The sequence below is a fragment of the Saccopteryx bilineata genome, chromosome 3, assembly GCF_036850765.1.
Source record: "Saccopteryx bilineata isolate mSacBil1 chromosome 3, mSacBil1_pri_phased_curated, whole genome shotgun sequence".
Classification (NCBI taxonomy): Eukaryota; Metazoa; Chordata; class Mammalia; order Chiroptera; family Emballonuridae; genus Saccopteryx; species Saccopteryx bilineata.
The window spans coordinates 306,317,710-306,337,626 of record NC_089492.1 but is presented as its reverse complement, the minus strand read 5'-3'; the positions used below and the strand labels follow the sequence as shown (position 1 = coordinate 306,337,626).

The window sequence follows — 19,917 nt, the reverse complement described above, 5'->3', positions numbered from 1 at the left end:
CTTGGCATTTTTCTGTACATTGGCTATGAAGACTTTAGGGATACTATAAGCAGTGTGTCCTGACTGTGGGCCGAAAGTAAGTCCACTCAGCTGATGTTCCTGGACCCTGCTGTGAACATGTTTGTGTCTTGGAGGCACGATCTGAGAGACTTGGTGGAATTGTGTGGCAGGAAGGATGGGGCTATGCCAGCTTGGCCCAGAGCTTAGATTGCTTTTGTTTACCTTCACCCCATTACATGGTGTTCCTGAGGGCGATAACCATGATTAATGGGATGGTGAGCGGATAGCATCACTGCACCAGGGCCTTGTATCTCCTCTGAGGTGGGGTAGCCTGGAAGAGAATGAACATGGGGATGATGGGTGAGGAGTAGGATTATGGGCTCTCAAAGGACACTATTCTTGTTCCATTGGTATTCTGGGGTTGGTGTGACGTTTGAGGATGTAGCCATCTACTTCTCCCAGGAGGAATGGTTTCTCCTTGATGAAGCTCAGAGGTGCCTGTACCTCGATGTGATTGATGCTGGAGAACTTTGCACTTGTATCCTCACGGGGTAAGACTGTCATGCTATACAGTGACCTGCCTGGACTGGGCTTTGCATTTCCCCATGTCCCTCTTTTCCCAATGGGTGTTCTGTCTCCACATGTGGACTGTGGGCTCTGCATGTTTCCCCAGTTTTCTGGTGGTTTCTGTCCTTGGTTGTGCTGGTTTGTTTGCACTGCCTTCATCTGTCACTGTAGTCCCTACACTTACTATACTGAACCTTTGTATGGCAGGATTTAAGGTTGTAGTCTTACAGGGGGTGTAATGGAGTCTACATTGATTAGTGAGGATAACATGCTTTATATTCCTGATGGTCCTTTTTATGTTCTTTTGAAAAATGTCTATATATTGTAAGTCTTTGTAAAAAAATTTTTTATTTAAGGTAAGAGGAGGGGAGATAGGCCAATTCCTGCATGTGCCTGGAGCAGGATCCACCTGGCACCCCCATTAGGGGCCAGTGCTTGAGTACTAAGCTATTTTTAGTGCCTGAGGCTGATGTACTTCAGTGGAGCTATCCTCAGCACCCAGGGCCACACTCAGACCAGTTGAGCTATGGGAGGGGAAGAGGAAGGGTAGGGGGCAGGGCAGGGGGAGAAGCAAATGGTTACTTATGTGTGCCTTGGTCGTGAATTGAACCTGGGATGTCCACAGGTTGGGCTGACATTCTACTGCTGAGCCAACTGGCCAGGGCCTTTTTTGAAGCATCAATTTGTACTTGCAGTACCTTATTTATTCACTGATTGCTTTCTCATAAGTGCCTTGAATGGGAGGGGGGGCCTGCAGCAGAGTCAGTGAGCAAGGGCTCAAGCCAGCATCGTTGGGCTCAAGCCAGAGACTTTGGGCTTCAAGCCAGCAACCTTTGGGCTCAAGCCATTGACCATGAGGTTATGTCTATGATCCCACACTCAAGCTGGTAAGCCCATGCTGAAGCCAGATGAGCTCATACTTGGCTGATGCTCTATCCACTGTGCCACCCCCGGCCAGGCCTCACTGAGATTATTAAAATAAAATACTTTTAATTTTTTGTCTTATTTGTACATACTAATTTTTTTTCCTTTTTGGTATTGATAATTGGGAAATTTTTATGTTCATTTTTTTTTTTTAGGTGAGAGGAGGGGAGATAGTGAGACAGACTCCCGCAAGTGTCCTGACTAGGATCCACTGAGCAACCTGGTCTGTGGCTGATGCTCAAATACTGAGCTGTTTTTAGCATCTGAGGCTGATGTGCTTGAACCAACCAAGCTCTGCTCAGTGCCTGGGGCCATGCTTGAACCTATTGAGCCAGTGGTTATGAGAGGGGAAGAGGAAGTAAAGGGGGTGGGGAGAAGCAGATGGTCACTTCGATTTCTGACCAGGAATCGAACTTGGGACAACCATACCCTGAGCCACTACTCTACCCACTGAGCAACCGGCCAGCACCATGATGTTCTTTTGTTTTTTTTGTATTTTTCCTAAGTTAGAAGTGGGGAGGCAGTCATACTCCCGCTTGCACCTGACCGGGATCCACCTGGCATGCCCACCAGGGGGCGAGCGATGCTCTGCCCATCTGGGGTGTTGCTCCGCTGTGGCCTGAGCCATTCTAGAGCCTGAGGCGGAGGCCGTGGAGCCATTCTCAGCAGCCGGGCCAACTTTGCTCCAGTGGAGCCTTGGCTGCGGGTGGGGAAGAGAAAAAGAGAGGAAGGAAAGGGGGAGGGGTGGAGAAGCAGATGGGCGCTTCTCCTGTGTGCCCTGACCGGGAATCAAACCTGGGACTTCCACATGCTGGGCTGACGCTCTACCGCTGAGCCAACCGGCCAGGGCATGATGTTCTTTTAGTGGTGTTTTTATTTTTTATATTTCTTTTAAGTCTAATTTGATGTCTGTATATTTGATGAACTAGTTACTCCTTTCAACCAAGTGGACTAATTCTGGGTAGATGAAAAGCTCCACCTGCACATAAATTCAAGTGTTCTTCTTGGCCAGTGAGTTGTGTTTGGGAGTAAAGACAAGTATGCAAAGCTGAAATCAGGATGGCGAAGAATTTAGGGGTCCTCAGTGACTTTTGCCATTTTTTTTCCATTGGCTTTTGGAGTTTTAGGTGCAAACACTTCTGGGAAAATACTGTTCTCTTTTTCAACCATTGGAAAAGCTGTGGTCAAGGAGATTAGTATTGAAATTCATGCCTGTGGACTCTACAGTGTCTTGTGATATGTCAGCTCTGGAGAGTTTTCCAGTGTTTCAGGGACTCCTGAGGATTCCAGCAATAATATTTCCCAGTGTTTTCCTCAGAATGGACCATTAGGGTCCACTCAAGCTCAGTCAGACTGGCTGAAAGAGCAGGCCTTCACCCTTGTCTTTTTTCTTTGTTTTTAAATTGATTGTGAGAAAGAGACAGGAAGGCAGAAGGGGGGAGCAGAGAGATGAGAAGCATTAACTTGTAGTTGCTTCAGTTTAGTAGTTCACTGATTACTTCTCATATTTGCCTTCACAGGGTGGGGGGTGTTCAAGCCAAGTTAGTGCCCCCAAGCTCAAGCTGGTAACCTCCACTTTTCCGACCAGGGACCTTAGCATTCCAGGTCAGTGCTCTATGCACTGTGCCAGCACTGGTCAGGCTCCACCCTTCTCTTTTGACCCTCACCATCTCCACACATCTTTGCACACCCAGTTTCTACATTCTTTTTGTGCAGTTCTCTCTTTTTTCCTCCCCTGCATTGATTTTGTCTTAATTGTACTCTTATTCCCCTCTTCCATGGCTGTATTTATCTGTGGACTGCTGTCTGCTTATTTGTGGAAAGGGGACGGGCCCTGGCCGGTTGGCTCAGCGGTAGAGCGTCGGCCTAGCGTGCGGAGGACCCGGGTTCGATTCCCGGCCAGGGCACACGGGAGAAGCGCCCATTTGCTTCTCCACCCCTCCGCCGCGCTTTCCTCTCTGTCTCTCTCTTCCCCTCCCGCAGCCAAGGCTCCATTGGAGCAAAGATGGCCCGGGCGCTGGGGATGGCTCTGTGGCCTCTGCCTCAGGCGCTAGAGTGGCTCTGGTCGCAACATGGCGACGTCCAGGATGGGCAGAGCATCGCCCCCTGGTGGGCAGAGCGTCACCCCTGGTGGGCGTGCCGGGTGGATCCCGGTCGGGCGCACGCGGGAGTCTGTCTGACTGTCTCTCCCTGTTTCCAGCTTCAGAAAAATGAAAGAAAAAAAAAAAAAAAAAAAAAGGGGGGACGAATTCTGGTATTTCCCATTCTGCCATGTTGCTGACATCACTCACTTAGGTCCTTTTCCTGGGGACTGTTATGTGCTGCATTGTTCTACCATAGTGCTGGCCATCCCTCTCTTCAGCTTCTCTCTTTAAAACTGCATGATCTTTATGACATGTAATGACTCAGTGGGGAGGTAAGGACAAGAATTCTTTGTGTGTCACAGTAGAGACATGATTCCATCCATGGCAGGGTGGGCTCAGAGGGAGTCTTGCCTTGGTCAGTGGCAGTTGGTGAAGATTTGATGTTAGTGCTTTGGTAAGGTCATAACCAAACCAGGTTCTAACAACCATGTTTTGTTACAGTTGCCATTGCCCACACCCCAGTCCTCTTGTTTTTCCCTGTTGTTGATACTTTGACAATTAGTCAGTTCTAGGAATTATTGTTTCCACTTGGAGTTCCAGCTAATGGATAATCTTGATCTCTGTAAATTCAGCCCCTCAACGATTTCTCTCACAGGGTTCTCTGTACTGACCTTCACCTGGGGTCCATGCCTTCCACACATATGAGTGTGCACTTGCTTTTTTATTGACCTTGAACAGCATTCGTTTTACTGCAGTTGATTTTCATGGCTTTGGACACATTTACATTCTTCTACACAACCTCATGTCAGCAGCAGGAATGGTCCTGCAGGAGCCATTGGCAGAGGAACCACTTGTAAACCCTGTCTTCCTTCCTGGTGTATCTCTTATGCTTGTGTCCTACCATTGGTGAGGTTTCTATTTACTGACTGTTGGGCAAATAAGTTTGTAAATTGTGGTTTTTATGCTCACTTTGTTAAAAATGGCTGCTGCTCATGTGATGCTGCTGCCATGTGATAGTGCTGATTGCCTTCCTGCTTGGGAAGGGGCTTGGTTATGCTAATGTGTGCTGGGGGAGGGCTTTCGTGCCAAAAATTTTTTTAAAGAGGAGCTAGGAGGCCATTTTAGGAGGGACCGTGTTGCAGAGAAGGAAGGCCACGTGGTGGCAGAGGAGGCAGGCAGCCAAGATGGAGGCCTGCAGAGAGAAGGAGATGGGGAACAAAGGTAAATAAGGCTGGAGGGGCCTTTGATTCTAGGAAAACTGGAAAGATTCTCCTGGTTGTGGAACCAGAGGAACATGTGAGTAAGTTTTAGTGCCTCGTATGTTTGTTCTTTACTCGTTGGCCAGTAGGAGTCTAGAATAAAAGATAATGGCCCACCAGTTCTTGGCTCTGTTGTTTCATTACGATCTATTCAAATTAAATGGGAACCTGCACTGGCCAGGCGGCTGTGATGCTGGCGGCGGCTATTGGCCATACACTGACCTTAAGGGTTGAACAGTGGACAACAGCCATTTCCTTAGAGTCTGACTCACTTGTTTTGAAATCATACTGTATTATCTTAGATGTGACAGATGGACATTTGTGATGAGGTGAACCCTTCCCCATGAGATCAGAATCTCTTTCATGAGCATTTCTTTGTGCCCAAGGTGCTGCTGTGGAGCAGAGGCTGTGGAGGCGCCCACTGAGCAGAACGTTTCTGTGAGAGTCGGAGGCAGAGAATCCCACGGTAGCTCTGTCTTCCCAGAAATGCCCCCCCCCATCGGAGTTGTGGACCAGTCTTGAGAGACGTTTTTCATTTATTTGAGCAGCAGGGAACACAACACTGCCACAAACTGTTGAGGTGTGGGGCATGCGCAAAACGATCTTATTTTAATGCAAATGATCACCAGCACCAGGAGCAGCACAAGAAACCGAAACCTTCTATATGTGGAGTGGACACAGCCTCTCTTTCAAAGAGCAGCAATTTCCTTATATAAAGGAAAACCTATACTCCTGGGAACTTGAGACAGAACTTCCTGACCATCTCAGAAAATCTCCAGCAAAAAGCCACTCAAATCGAGGACAGGCCAAATGAAATTTCTTTGTCTGGAGTAACTTTTCAACGAAGAAAGAGCCATTTCACCTGGAGAAAATGCAAGAAAACTACTGTCTGCAGGAACACTCTTGTGCAGGACCAGGGTGTCCATAATGAAACGCAGTGTTTTGTGTGCTGTGAGTGTGGAAAATATTTTATTAGAATCTATGGCAGGGGTCCCCAAACTTTTTACACAGGGGGCCAGTTCACTGTCCCTCAGACTGTTGGAGGGCTGGACTATAAAAAAACTATGAACAAATCCCTATGCACACTGCACATATCGTATTTTAAAGTAAAAAAACAAAATGGGAACAAATACAATATTTAAAATAAAGAACAAGTAAATTTAAATCAACAAACTGATCAGTATTTTTTTTTTATTTTTATTTATTCATTTTAGAGAAGAGAGAGAGAGAGAAGGGGGGGAGGAGCAGGAAGCATCAACTCCCATATATGCCTTGACTGGGCAGGCCCAGGGTTTTGAACCGGCAACCTCAGCATTCCTGCTGACCAGTATTTCAATGGGAACTATGGGCCTGCTTTTGGCTAATGAGATGGTCAATGTGCTCCTCTCATTGACCACCAGTGAAAGAGGTGCCCCTTCCGAAGTACGGCGGGGACCAGATAAATGGCTTGCTTTAGGGGGCTGCATACTGCCCGCATGCCATGCTGTAGTTTGGGGACCCCTGATCTATGCCTCCATTGTCATGCAAGAGTTCACACAGGAGAAAGGCCTTATGAGTGCAGTGAGTGTGGGAAGTCTATTACCACAAGTAGTAACCTTGGAAAACATAAGAGAGGTCATCCTGGAAAAAGGCCTTATGAGTGCAGTGAATGTGGGAAATCTTTTACAAGCAGCCCTGGCCTCCATTATCATCAGAGAGTTCACCTAGGAGAACAACTTTATGAGTGCAGTGAATGTGGGAAATCTTTTACCAGTAGTGGTAAACTCTGTTACCACGAGAGAGTACACACTGGAGAAAGGCCTTATGTGTGTCATGAATATGGGAAATCCTTTTTCTTTAGATGTCACCTCCATTATCATGAGAGAGTGCACACAGGAGAAAGGCCATTTGTATGCAGTGAATGTGGGAAATCTTTTACCAATAGCAGTAAACTCCATTTTCATAAGAGAGTTCACACTGGTGAACGGCCCTGTGAGTGCCGTGAATGTGAGAAATCTTTTACCTGTAGCAGTGGCCTCCTTTATCATCAGAGTTCACACTGGAGAAAGGCCTTATGAATGTAGTGATTGTGGGAAATAATTTACCAGTAGCACTGGCCTCCGTTATCGTCAGAGTTCATAAGGGAGAAAGGCCTTATGACTGCAATGAATGTGGGAAATCTTTTACTGGTAGCAGTGGACTTCATTATCATCGGAGACTTCACATGGGGAAAGGCCTTTTACCTGTAGTGAATGTGGTAAATCAGTTGTCCAAATTGGTAACCTTCATTACCATGAGAGATTTCACACTGTAGAAATACCTTATGATAGTTGTGAATAGAATAATCCAGGGGTAGTCAACCTTTTTATACCTACCGCCCACTTTTGTATCTGTTAGTAGTAAAATTTTCTATCCACACACCGGTTCCACAGTAATGGTGATTTATAAAATAGGGAAGTAACTTTACTTTATAAAATTTATAAAGCAGAGTTACAGCAAGTTAAAGCATATCATAATAATTACTTACCAAGTACTTTTATGTCGGATTTTTGCTGTTTGGCAGAATAAATCTTTATAAAACAACTTAACTATAGTTAAATCTATCTTTTTATTTATACTTTGCATACATAGAAATTACATTAGTTAATTGACTTATTAGTGGGATCCCTGGGGCTAATGCTGGGAAACTAAATATTGAATATCCGGTTCAATTTTTGTGAGGAACAAACTTAGGTCTCCCCTTTCGGAAATATTCAGGCAGTTTCTTTCTTTCGTCATAATATGATTAACAGCACTAAATCCTGATTCCACAAGATATGAGGTAGGGAAAGTTATCAAACTGAATACCAATTTCCACATATTTGGATATAAGACTGTCATTTTTTTATTTTGCCATAGGTTTTCATATCCACCACTGTCGAATTTATGTTTACTTTCTTCATCATATCTAATTTCTAATAGTTCTTCTTGGCAAGTTGTATCAGCCTCTTCAATATTTGCGGTAAAAGGATTTTTCATCCAGTCATATGCCTTCAATTTCAAATATCTTCAAATTGTTTTTCCATGTCCAATTTAAGTTCATTGAGGTGGCTACTGAATCTGTCAATATCCTTTGGAGTTACAGCATCTTTTATAGATGATAATTGAGGAAACTGATGAAATTCTCTCTTCAATAGATTATGATGAAGTAGTTCAAGTTTGTCAATAAATAATTGCACAATACTTTGGCAATCTGTAAGAGTTCTATTAGCTCCTTGAAGCTGCAAATTGACATTGTTAAATCTCTTGAAAATATCTGCCAAGTAAAAGGCATCATTTTTTACTGTTTTTAACTGTTGACACAGATTGGTCTCATTATTACTTTCAAAAATTATATGACACTATCATATAATGCTACAAATCTAGCCAAAGATGTACCCTTTGACAGCCACCGAACTTCTGTGTGCAAAAGCAACTTAATAAAATCTTCATTATTGTCCTGGCAAAGCTGTCGAAACATTCTATCATTCTTTGCATTGGATTTGATCTTGTTTACGGCTGGAATGGCTCAAATTATTATAGTTAATGACGAATGGAGACTTGTACTTAGATGTTTTTCTACAAGATGTTGTTTGTGCACCACACAATGAATACATAAAACTTTTGGCACTTCCTGCTTCAAATAAGCAACAAATCCATGAGCGACCTACCATTGATACTCCATCAGTAGCGCATGCAACAATGTTATTCAAAGGAATATTATTTTTTATAAAGTATGTTCTCACAGTATTAAATATAGATAATCCTTTTGTATCTGTGATGAGATTTATTGCGAATAGCATTTCTTCTCATAATATATTGTTTTCGTCAAAATAGCGTACGTATGCCATCAATAAAGCATCATTATCTGCAATGGTAGATTTGTCCAATTGCATGGAAAATGAAGAGTTTTGGAGAATACTTACAAGTTTGTTTTCAAAATTAAGTGCCATTTCATCAATTCATTACTTTACTGTGCTATCACTTAGGGCAAGGTTTTTAAAATTTGAAGTATATCCTGATGCATTACTGTTGAGATAAATTCTTTTATAGAGGGTATTATTACAGTTTCTCCAATATTATAGCTTTTACCACTTTTTGCAATTGTGAAATGCGGTAAGTGGCAACTAATCCACCTTCGTTCATTGAATGTTTTTAAATGATGCAATGATAGTTGAATGATTTGGAAATATTTTATATATTTCTGAAAATATTCAATGGGCTTGTCTTTGTCATTTGGAGGCTTTGTAGAAAGATGTTCTCTCAATCAACTTGGCTTCATTGCCTCATTGGCTAATGTTTTATGGCACAATAAACACATTGGATGTTGTTTATTTGCAACAGATTCTATGAAACCCATCTTCAGACACTCTGGCAAATAGCCACATGTGTATTTTTTTTTTTTTGAGACATGGCCTCATGATATTTCACAATATCTTGTTTGAAGCTGTAAGCACGTGCTTGCTCAGAAATCTAACTACATACTGACTTTAGTTTCGATTACGTAATGATTTAGCTTCATTTACATAACGTGAACAAAACTTATGTGCTTGAAGGCTGTTGCATGGTCAGGATGTTCAATAAGTGTCGTGGTTGAGCGAGAGTTTGTTGAGATGAGACTGAGTATCTGTGGTTGTGCGTTTTATAAAATTTTATGTAGTGGGTGTTGGCCAATGGCATCACTTCTTTGTGATTGGGGCAAAGTAGCAAGACATTGGCTAGTTTTTGGCAGTCCAAGTGGGGGTTCCTAGAATGTCACCCTATTATCCTAAAATCCAGAATCAAGACGAAAATATGAGTTAATTGGTGTCTCCATTGTCTGGCAGTTTCTGTCATAGAAAGAAGCGTTGAATCCTGGAGTTCTTTGTCTACGGGGTAATAAAATGAGGAACTGCTAGTTTTGAGCAACAATAGCAGTCACAAACTGCCCGCCGGATTGGGCGGCAGGTGTGGACGCTGGGTCAGGTACCTGGCCACTCGTGGATGCAGGCCAGGTGGTCACGAAAGAGGTCAGGTGCGGTCTCAATACAAATGCCCTGTAACAAAGTCTAACCGCTGTCCTGATCTTGACTGGTCAACAGTTAGTCGATTAGTATGTAATCACGGCGCTGTTTGGTTGCTCCACTACCGCCCACCATGAAAGCTGGAACGCCCACTAGTGGGCAGTAGGGACCAGGTTGACTACCCCTAAAATAATCTACCAATAACCATGGCCTTTGTGGTTGTCAGGGAGTTAACAGTAGTTAGGCCTTTGAATACAAAAATGTGGGCAATCTTGTATCTCCTAGCCATATTTTCTGCTATCAGTAAAGTCACAGAAGAGAAAAAGCATTGAAGGCACTTGAATATAGGAAATCTTTCACCAGTAGCTAAGGCCTCTATTATCAGTTCACACTGGTCAAAGGCTTGAAGCATGAGTGAATGTGGGAAATTATTTAGCCACAAAATTATGCCTCTTAACATTTGATACTTTACACTCTAAAAGTACTTCAATTTTAGTAAATGTGGTATTGTCTTGTTCAGTGTAAGAACACTGATAGAAACTCTTGGCAGCCATTTGTGTGAGAGGAACTTTACATGAATGTTCACAGTGCAGATATTTCTTACAAGTTTAATGTTTAAGTTTTAAAGATTGTAATTGTGATGTAAAGTGATTATAACTCTTTGCTTTCTTCCCAGCAGTATCTGAAGGTTCCATTTCCGGACGCCTAGCTAACTGTTGAATTGTTTCAATTTTAGCTTTTTAAATGTTTATTGTTCTCTCTCTCTGCTGTTTTAGTTGCATTTTTTGTTGTTGTTAAGTGAGAGGAGGGGAGATAGACAGACTTCCACATGCGCCCTGACCGGGATCCACAGGGCATCTCCTGTCTTGGGCCAGTGCTCTAATCAACTGAGTTATTCTCAGCACCTGAGGCTAATGCTCGGACCAACCGAAGAACTGGCTGTGAGAGGGGAAGAGAGAGAGAAGGAGAAGCAGGAGGGGAAGAGAAGCAGATGATTGCTTCTCATGTATGCCCTGACTGGTTATTGAACCGAAGATGTCCGCATTGTAGGCTGACACTCTGGCCACTGAGACAGCTTGCCAGGGCCTTAGTTGCATTTTTATAAGGTGTCATGATGAACATTTTTGCAGATGTGTATTTAGGTGTAGTCAGGGCACTGAGTTCTCAGTGTGGACTCCCTACCAGGGAATCTCTGGAGCTCCCAGAAACAAACTTCACTGATATAAAAGTGATGTAATTTTTTACTAACATATGTGCTCACATGATTTACCTATTTTTTTTATGAATTTGGGCTACTTCCCTTTAACAAATAGGACAGTGAAACAACAGATATGTTGCAGGGTCACTTATTTGTACTCCTTCAATTACATATAAGTCTTGCTTTATAACAGGGGTCCCCAAACTACGGCCCGCGGGCCGCATGCAGCCCCCTGAGGCCATTTATCCGGCCCCCACTGCACTTCTGGAAGGGGCACCTCTTTCATTGGTGGTCAGTGAGAGGAGCATAGTTTCCATTGAAATACTGGTCAGTTTGTTGATTTAAATTTACTTTTTCTTTGTTTTAAATATTGTCTTTGTTCCTGTTTTGTTTTTTTACTTTAAAATAAGATATGTGCAGTGTGCATAGGGATTTGTTCATAGTTTTTTTTATAGTACGGCCCTCCAACAGTCTGAGGGACAGTGAACTGGCCCCCTGTGTAAAAAGTTTGGGGACCCCTGCTTTATAATGATACTGTTTCCAACACTGGAAAAAATTGCTAATTAAAATTTGTTTTGGCCCGATCAGGCGGTGGAGCAGAGGATAAGAGTGTTGGACTGGGACCCAGAAGACCCAGGTTTGAAACCCTGAGGTCGCCAGCTTGAGCACGGGCTCATCCAGCTTGAGTGTGGGGTTGCTGGGTTGAGTGTGTGATCATAGACATGACCCCATGGTTGCTGGCTTGAGCCCAAAGGTTGCTGGCTTGAAGCCCAAGGTTGCTGGTTTGAGCAGGGGGTCACTCGCTCTGCTGTAGCCCCTGCCTCAAGTCAAGGCACATATGAGAAAGAAATCAATGAACTAAGGAGCCGCAACAAAGAATTAATGTTTCTCATCTCTCTCCCTTCCTGTCTGTCCCTATCTTTCCCTCTCTCTGTCTCTATCACACACACAAAAAAATGTTTACACAATATTATAGGCACATATCATACAATTTAAAGAATAATTTGCTTTATTAAAACACTTCATCCCTTTTGTAGGTTCAAACGTTTAGTAATATAATAAAGCCTTGCTTTTTAGTGTTCACCCATTTTTGCGGTCCATCATCTGGGTGTTGGTAGTTTGGAGCAGGACATAAAGATGTACCAGGTAGTATGAGGGTGAATGGATATTTGTTGGACTCCAAATCTGTCCCAGAAACCAAAAGAAGAGATCACTGATCAGATTTCCCATCCCTTGGTCCACCCAAGCTGGGTTTAAATCTCAGATATCCAACAGTATCCCTGATGATAGACAAGAGATGTACTCTCCAGGCCTTACATTTTTCCAGTATGAAATGAAATGGGGGGAAAGAGCAGCCCTACTCTGGGACTTAGATTTTTGTTTTGTTTTGTTTTTTAATTAAGTGAGAGGTGGGGAGGCAGAAACAGACTCCCTCATGTGCTCCGACCAGGATCCACCCAGCAAGCCCCCTACCAAGTGATGCTCTGCCCATCTGGGGCTGTTGCTCTGTTGCTCAGCAACTGAGCTATTTTAGTGCCTGAAGTGAGGCCAGGTAGCCATCCTCAGCATCCGGGGCCAACTTGTTCAAACCATTTAAGCCATGCATGCGGGAGGGGAAGAGAGAGATGAAGGGGAGGGGTACAGAAGCAGACAGTCACTTCTCCTGAGTGCCCTGACCGGGAATCAAACCCAGGACTTGCACATGCCTGGCTGATGCTCTACTGCTGAGTCAACTGGCCAGGGCCAGGACTTAGTTCTCATTACATGTGCATTGGCTGTACCACTACCCATCCATCATCTGTGGGTTCTATACACGCCAGATACCTGTTGGACCTTATGCCTCGAGTGCATATTGTTGGGGACCGAAAAATAAACAGGGTATTTTGCAATTTGGAGTCTGGGGGACAGAGGTGCTAGGAGCTGACTAAGCTGACAGTCCGTCTGCCCAACCTCTCACCTCACCTGCATGATTAAGTTGCAAAGCGCTGTGCTTTAGTACTTGTCCTGCCTGCCTTGTTCCCCAGAAGGACTGGAAGGTAGTTACTTCTTTGTGTAAAGTTAAGATTGGGGGGAGAGCTCTGCACTTGATGGTTTTCTTGTGTTGCCTTGGAAACGTGATTGATTTGCTAATGGCCCACCTAGTCTAGTAAATAAAAAAGGATGTTTTCTGGGGGCGGCCATGTTTTTGCAGCTCAGCCAGGACAGGAGTTACTGCTGGGAAGGAGCTGTGGCATCCTCCCGAAATCCATCTTATATATGTCTTTAAATAAGTCTTTGTCTATTTTTCATTCAATTTCGTACCATTCCCGCTCAAGACCCTGGAATAGTCTTGTCGAGAGGGTTGCAGCAGCATATTAGAAATACATTTGGTTTCTCAAAACATCCCAATTTGCTGCGCTCCACAGACCCCACAACATAATGGAGTTGTAATCACTGTACTGAGTTCTCAATGTGGACTCCTACCAGGGAATCTAGAGCGCTCCCAGGAATATTTCACTGGTATAAAAGTTACTAAGGGGCCCTGCTCAGTGGTAGAGCATCAGCCTGGCATGCAGGAGTCTCGGGTTTGATTCCCGGCCAGGGCACACAGGAGAAGTGCCCATCTGTTTCTCCAGCCCTCTCCCTCTCCTTCCTCTTTGACTCTTTCTTCCCCTCCTGCAGCCAAGGCTCCATTGGAGCAAAGTTGGCCTGGGTGCTGAGGATGGCTCTGTGCCTCTGCCTCAGGCGCTGGAATGGCTCCAGTTGCAGCAGAGCAACGCCCCAGATGGGCAGAGCATCGCCCCCTGGTGGGCATGCTGGGTGGATCCCAGTCAGGGGCATGTGGGAGTCTGTCTGACTGTCTCCCCGTTTCCAACTTCATAAAAATACAAAAAAAAAAAAAAAAAAAAAAGTTACTAAGGCACTAAACATGGCCCTTGTGAATTTTCTAAAGTTGGTGAAATATATTGCATGCTAAGTGGTGCTGGTATTCCAATGTTTGCTATTTGAATATTTTTTCTTTAATTCTCACAGCACCCTGGGGTTTGGAAATTATTAGTGTAGTTCTGTGGAAATCGTGGGTCAGAAAGATGAAGTGGTTGCCCATCATCTCATTACAGACAAGTGTGAGATACTTAAAGCTGAAGTCAAATCGGGGGTCTGGCTGCAGAGCTGGAGACCGTCCCCACCCTGATGTGTGAAGCTCTCACAGCCAGGACCAGGGAGGCTCAGCTGTCGCTGCTCTTTACATTGTTGCAGTTACCATCGTGAATGCCCCCATCTTTCTGATGTCTCAGAGTGCTTACCTCTGCCCCACAGTCCTCCCGGCAGCACCATCACCTGTGTCATGTCTGCTGGTTTCTCCAGGGGAAACCGCGTTCAGCCTTAGCTGCCTTTTGTCTACCTGCCTTATGAGCCTAGCAGAGGGCTCGGCACTGAGGTGACCTGGTGGTTCGGGCCGGGGTCTCTACCTTCACCCATCTTGCATGACAGGCATCGATTGTCTCCACTGTGAAGAATGTGATGCCTTGGTGTGACCCTCTCCGTGCTGTTGGTGCATGGCTCTGGCATTCACCCTGCAGTGTCAGGGACAGCTGGAAGTGAACCCTGGGACCTCATACACAGACGTGATGTGGGACAGGTGCAGAATCCTTCTCTTCAGTTGTGTGCTCACCTCTTGCATACAGGGGGACCAGTGCTCACTCGATCCTGTCCTCTGTCAAGACTGGCTGGATGAGATAATGGGCTTGCCAGGTATTTCTTGCAGCCTTGACCATGTTCTGTACCCACATCCTCTTGTCCACTCTCCCTGTGTCTACACCAGAGAATTTAGGGTAGGAAGAGAGTCCTTGTGAAAACAAACCATCACTGCAGTTCCCAGCACACTGGCCACAACTGAGGTTCTCACTCCCGGGTTCACCCAGGTGGGAGCTGAACCAGGTTGGGTCAGTGTTTCCATGGCCCAGTTAGCAGTCGTGGCTGATGAGCTCTTTCAAAGAAGATGGTGAGTCCACAGCATCCCTGATGACTTCTGCAGCCTGCTCTCGGGATGTTCTCCCAAACAACATAATCCATTTAAAAGGAACACCTTCTGAAAGTATGTGTGGACACCTTCTACTGACCTTCTCCCCTTGACATTCCTTCCTCACTGCTGTCAGGAGAAGGTTCTAGATTAGTGCTGATTCTCTAAAGCTCTTCTAATATTACTGTTTTTCCATTTTAACAGAAGGAGCAGTTCTGAGCAGCCCCTCTGGGCTGCATGGGACTTGGAGCATTATTTTGATGTCATTGTATTTTCATGGTAACCTATATCACTTGTGATGAGTCAAACTGATTTCCCAGTTATTGGACAGAAATAAAAACACATTTTAGGATACAATCTATGTAAGAAATATTAAGTGTAGGTCATTTAGAAACAATAACAGTGGTCATATCTAAGATCCCCTAAGGCAATTTGCAGGCACAGTTGAACCTCTTTTTGATTCTAATATTATCCTTACCCTTTAACTTCATCTTTGTCCTGTACCAGCATGACCCATAACTTTTCAGGTCTCGGGTGGGGATTAGAAAATAAACACAGAAAGAAATAGGATGGTGTAGTGGAATAACCCATTGCATAGCCTTGGATGGGAACATAGCCAACAAGAAAAGAATGTTTTGCTAAGAGAATTATTTTGTGACTTGAAGGCGGGTCACTGAAACAGGTCTATGTGACTGAAGGCAGTTGCTGGGCTTTTTCTCAGTAAAACATTCTCGTAAGATTTCTGTTCCTTCCAAGGTTATCCCTTGATTTAAAGAGAGGAATGTTGTGGAAACCATAGAAGCAATAGCAATTAATGCCTTTTGCTGTTATGTTGTTATTAAGCTATCTTGCAGGTGTACTCCATGTATCTTTAAGTAAAAGTTATGCTTGATGTTATCCCAATTTCTCAGTAAACAAGCTTTTTGAAGTCTTGTGAAGAAAAGTAGGACACAGCACATACTCGCAACCAATTTGCCTGAGTGAGCGGTGGTCCTTTGCTAGTCCTTGATGATTTCATCTGCTGATCTCTCTCTCTGCACCCCACGACTCACAACAACAGGATGGGGTCAGGAGGACCCATTGCACAGGTGATGGCTTGCAGAGCAAGTCTCCACCCCCAAACCACTTTATTTATAGGGCAGAGCAAAGTCATTAGCAAAACAAAGAGAGCTTAGATACAAAGTCACATTTCTGAGGCAAACCAAGAATTCTCCCAAGTGCAGAAAACCCCCACCATATATAACATCTTAACTTCACAAAACAAAGGGTAAAAAGAAAACTGTCTCCAATCTCTCTGAGAGACATGGGGGATGGGAAGAATAGAAACCATCAGCATCACAGCTAACATGGCCTGTGGGGAAGGGCATGTAAATTGCCCTTACCAACTTCAACAGTCAGAGATTGTGGGGAAGAGCTTAGCCTTTAGCAATTTAAGCAAGTGAGGTGGGCGAATGGGCAACAAGGACCCTGTCAGCTCACTGCCAGTCCCCCACACCTCTGTTCTCTACAAATCTAAATTTCAAGGCCTTGTCAGCTTGCAGTCTCCAACACTTTTCCATGCCTTCAGTGGAAATACAACTGAGGCCTGGATTATTGTCTTTTCTTTGGTGACCTGTACCTGGAAGATTGTTCTTGCTTTTCTCCTTTCTGTTTGCCTACTACAAAGCCAAGTTCTACTAGAAAATGGGCTCAAATCTCTATTTGTGGTTGGCCTTCTATGAAGACTGAGTGGCTCCCAGGTTCGATCCCCATCAGGACACACATGAGAAGTGGCCATCTGCTTCTCTTCCCCTCCCTCTCCCCCTTCTCTGTCTCTTCCTTTCCTGCAGCCAGTGGCTCTGTTGGTCCCAGCATCCACCTCAGGCACTGAGGATAGCTCAGTTGACGAGAGCATTGTCCCCAGACAGGGTTACTGGATGGATCCCATTTGGGGCGTGTTGGGCAGATGAAATATATTATGTTCACTTTGTTAAAGATAGCGCTGGCCACGTGGAAGCCCGTCACCTAGGTGATAATATTAATTGCCCTTCTTGCTTGGGATGGGCGTGATTATATTAATGTGTGTTGGGGGAGGGCTTTCACGCTGTTGGGCGGATAAAATGTATTATGCTCACTTTGTTAAAAATGGCGCTGCACACGTGGAGGCCATTGCCCAGGTGAAATTACTGTGTGTCTCTGTGGGCTTATAGCCTGAGGCTTGGTTTTAGGATTAAGCCTTTCCCACCCTTTTTGATGTGGGGTGGTACTATCCCATCATGCCCCAGATAAGTGACTTTGTATTAGAGACTTCTCTATTTCGTATATTGGATTAAAGGTTTGGATTTCTACACTATAAAATGAGGGCAGAACGTGAGCTCTCTCTTGGTTCCTGAGATTATCATTAGAGGAGAGAGCAGAGCAGAGAGCAGAAGGGAGGCCACGTGGAGGAGGCCAGAAGCAGCCAAGATGGCGAAGTGTTGAGTGAGAGGCTAGTTAGTGCAGAGTTTGTGCAGGGAGATGGGGAACATAGGTGAATAAGTCTGGTGAGCTAAAAACCTTTGATTCTAGGAAATTCGAATAAGTCAGTAGCTTTGTGAGCACTGAATGTGAGTGGGTTTTGGAGCCCAGTGTGTGTTTTTACTTGCCCGCCGGGTGCAAGCTAGGATTAAAGATGATGGCTGTAAAACCAGGAGCCAAGGCCAGGGCCACCATCACAGCAGACCGGCCCTTGCAGGTTCGCATTGGATTCGGACAGTCGGTAAAGAAACAATGGAGCCAAGAACTGATGGGCCTTCATCTTTAATCCTAGCTTGCACCCGGCGGGCAAGTAAAAATACGCACTGGGCTCCAAAACCCAATCACATTCAGTGCTCACAAAGCTACTGATTTATCCGAGTTTCCTAGAATCAAAGGTTTCTAGCTCACCAGACTTATTCTCCTCAGTTCCCCATCTCCTTCCTTATCCCAGATACAAACTCTACACAAACTGGCATCTCACTCAGCACTCCGCCATCTTGGCTGCTTCTCCTGGCCACATGGCCTCTTTCTGCTCTCCCCTCTAATGATGATCTCAGGAACCAAGAGCACAAACTCCTGCTCCGTCCCCATTTTATAGTGTAGAAATCCAAACCCTTAATCCAATATACAAAATAGGGAAATCTCTAATACAAAGTCACTTTCTGAGGCATGATTGGATTGTACCACCCCACATCAAAAAGGGTAGGAAAGGCTTAATCCCAAAACCAAGCCCCAGGCTACAAGGATTCTGCCTGCCTTTAGCCCACCCCAACACACATTAATATCACCTGGGCGACGGCCTCCTCGTGTTATCTTTAACAAAGTGAGCATAATACATTTTATCTGCCCAACAATGGCCCATCAGTTTTTGGCTTAGTTGTTTCTTTACCAACTGTCCGAATCCAATGCGAACCTGCATGGGCCAGGCTGCTGTGATAGTGGCCCTGGCTACTGGCTTTACACACGCCAAAAGATTTTAAAAGGAAGAGAGATCACGTTCCGGAGAAGAGTGACTACGTTCTAGGGAGAGCAGAGAAAGGCCACATGGAGGAGAGGAGAAGTAGCCAAGATGGCGGGGTGCTGAAGGAGAAGCCAGTTTGTGCAGAAAGAAGGAGATGGGGAACAGAGGTGAATAAGACTGGTGAGCTAGAAACCTTTGATTCTAGGAAAACTCCAATAAGTCAGTGGCTTTGGGAGCCCTGAATAGAAAGGGAAGTGTTTTCCCATTGTGTGTATTTCTTGCCTGCCAGGTGCAAGCTGATAGATACGTGAATTCCAAACTGCCCTCTTGATGTTCCGCTTATCTGTCAGACCTCACCCTTACTGGACTAATGACCCTGAGACAGAGGAATTCCAAAAAGTTGACAACCCGCCCCAAGGAGGGGCTCCGGACATACCAGGACTTTTGATTCAACCCCCACATGCTCGAAGCCCCCCAAGGAGAAGCATTCCGGACATACCAGGACTTTTGCCTCAGTATCCCCTCAGGCTCTCCCAAACACTATATAACTCGCCCCTAGTCTGTAACCCGTGCTCTTCTCCCCCGGGAGAAGTGCCCGGCAGGGTTCCTTTCTTCCTTTCAATAAAGCTGTTACTCTGGTCTTTCGGACTCCCATGGATTCCAACATTTGGTGCCGAAACCCAGGACAGGGTACTAACTGCCTGGACGATCCCTCTTTGCCGTTCAAACTTACAACCAGGGAAGCAATGGGCAGCGGCAGCTCGTCCCAGGCTTACTCCCTGATTCTGTTTGGACGTGTAATTGTGGGTTGATTGGCCGGCAGTCTAACCCTGTCCTGAACCCCTGCTGGACCAGAAGGTAAGGAGTTTCTCCCTTCCCCTTCCCCGGTTGGCCTCTAAATTTCTCTCTAAAAACACCCCTTTCTGATCGGACGGTTTTCTCTGACATGCCTCACGTTTTGAGGGGTTTGACTTTCAGTCTCAGTGGACTGCACGGAAGACTAGGCGCCTAGCCAAACCTCTCCACTCTCTTGGACTTCTCGTCCTCGGAACTCCCTGACAGGTGGTGACGACCTCTATCAGGGACGACTCCCCCACACAGAGATTCTCTCTTGAGACAGTGACAAAAGGCGGGGACGCCCCCTCTTGCTCACCTGTCTCCACTTTGGGCTCTTCAGGGTCTAAGCCTTCCGACCAGACCCCTCTAGGATGTCTCATAAAAATCCTCGCCAAATTCGGTCTCTCAGACCTCAAACCAAAGAAATTAAACTTCTTCTATAACACGGCATGGCCTCAGTACAGACTAGACAATGACTCCCATTGGCCTGAAAACAGGACATTCGATTATAATATCCTAAGAGATCTTGACAATTTCTGCCACCGGACGGGGAGGGCATCAGAAATTCCTTACGTGCAGGCTTTCTTCTCC

The 19,917-nt window shown here is 45.1% G+C and overlaps 2 protein-coding genes and 1 pseudogene across 2 annotated transcripts in view; all 3 read left to right on the top strand.

Annotated features, from left to right (window-relative positions):
* Window positions 1-8,286, top strand: part of LOC136332052 (zinc finger protein 615-like) — a 43,312-nt gene extending 35,026 nt beyond the window's left edge. The window contains 4 exon segments of the mRNA XM_066271306.1: window positions 6,370-6,863; window positions 6,865-6,942; window positions 6,944-7,035; window positions 7,038-8,286. Coding sequence (XP_066127403.1) covers window positions 6,370-6,863; window positions 6,865-6,942; window positions 6,944-7,035; window positions 7,038-7,153 — 780 coding nt within the window. The 3' untranslated portion in view covers window positions 7,154-8,286.
* LOC136332051 (zinc finger protein 585A-like) overlaps window positions 1-19,917 on the top strand; it is a 227,534-nt gene that overhangs the window by 112,373 nt on the left and 95,244 nt on the right.
* LOC136328862 (zinc finger protein 211-like) lies at window positions 376-6,424 on the top strand (annotated as a pseudogene).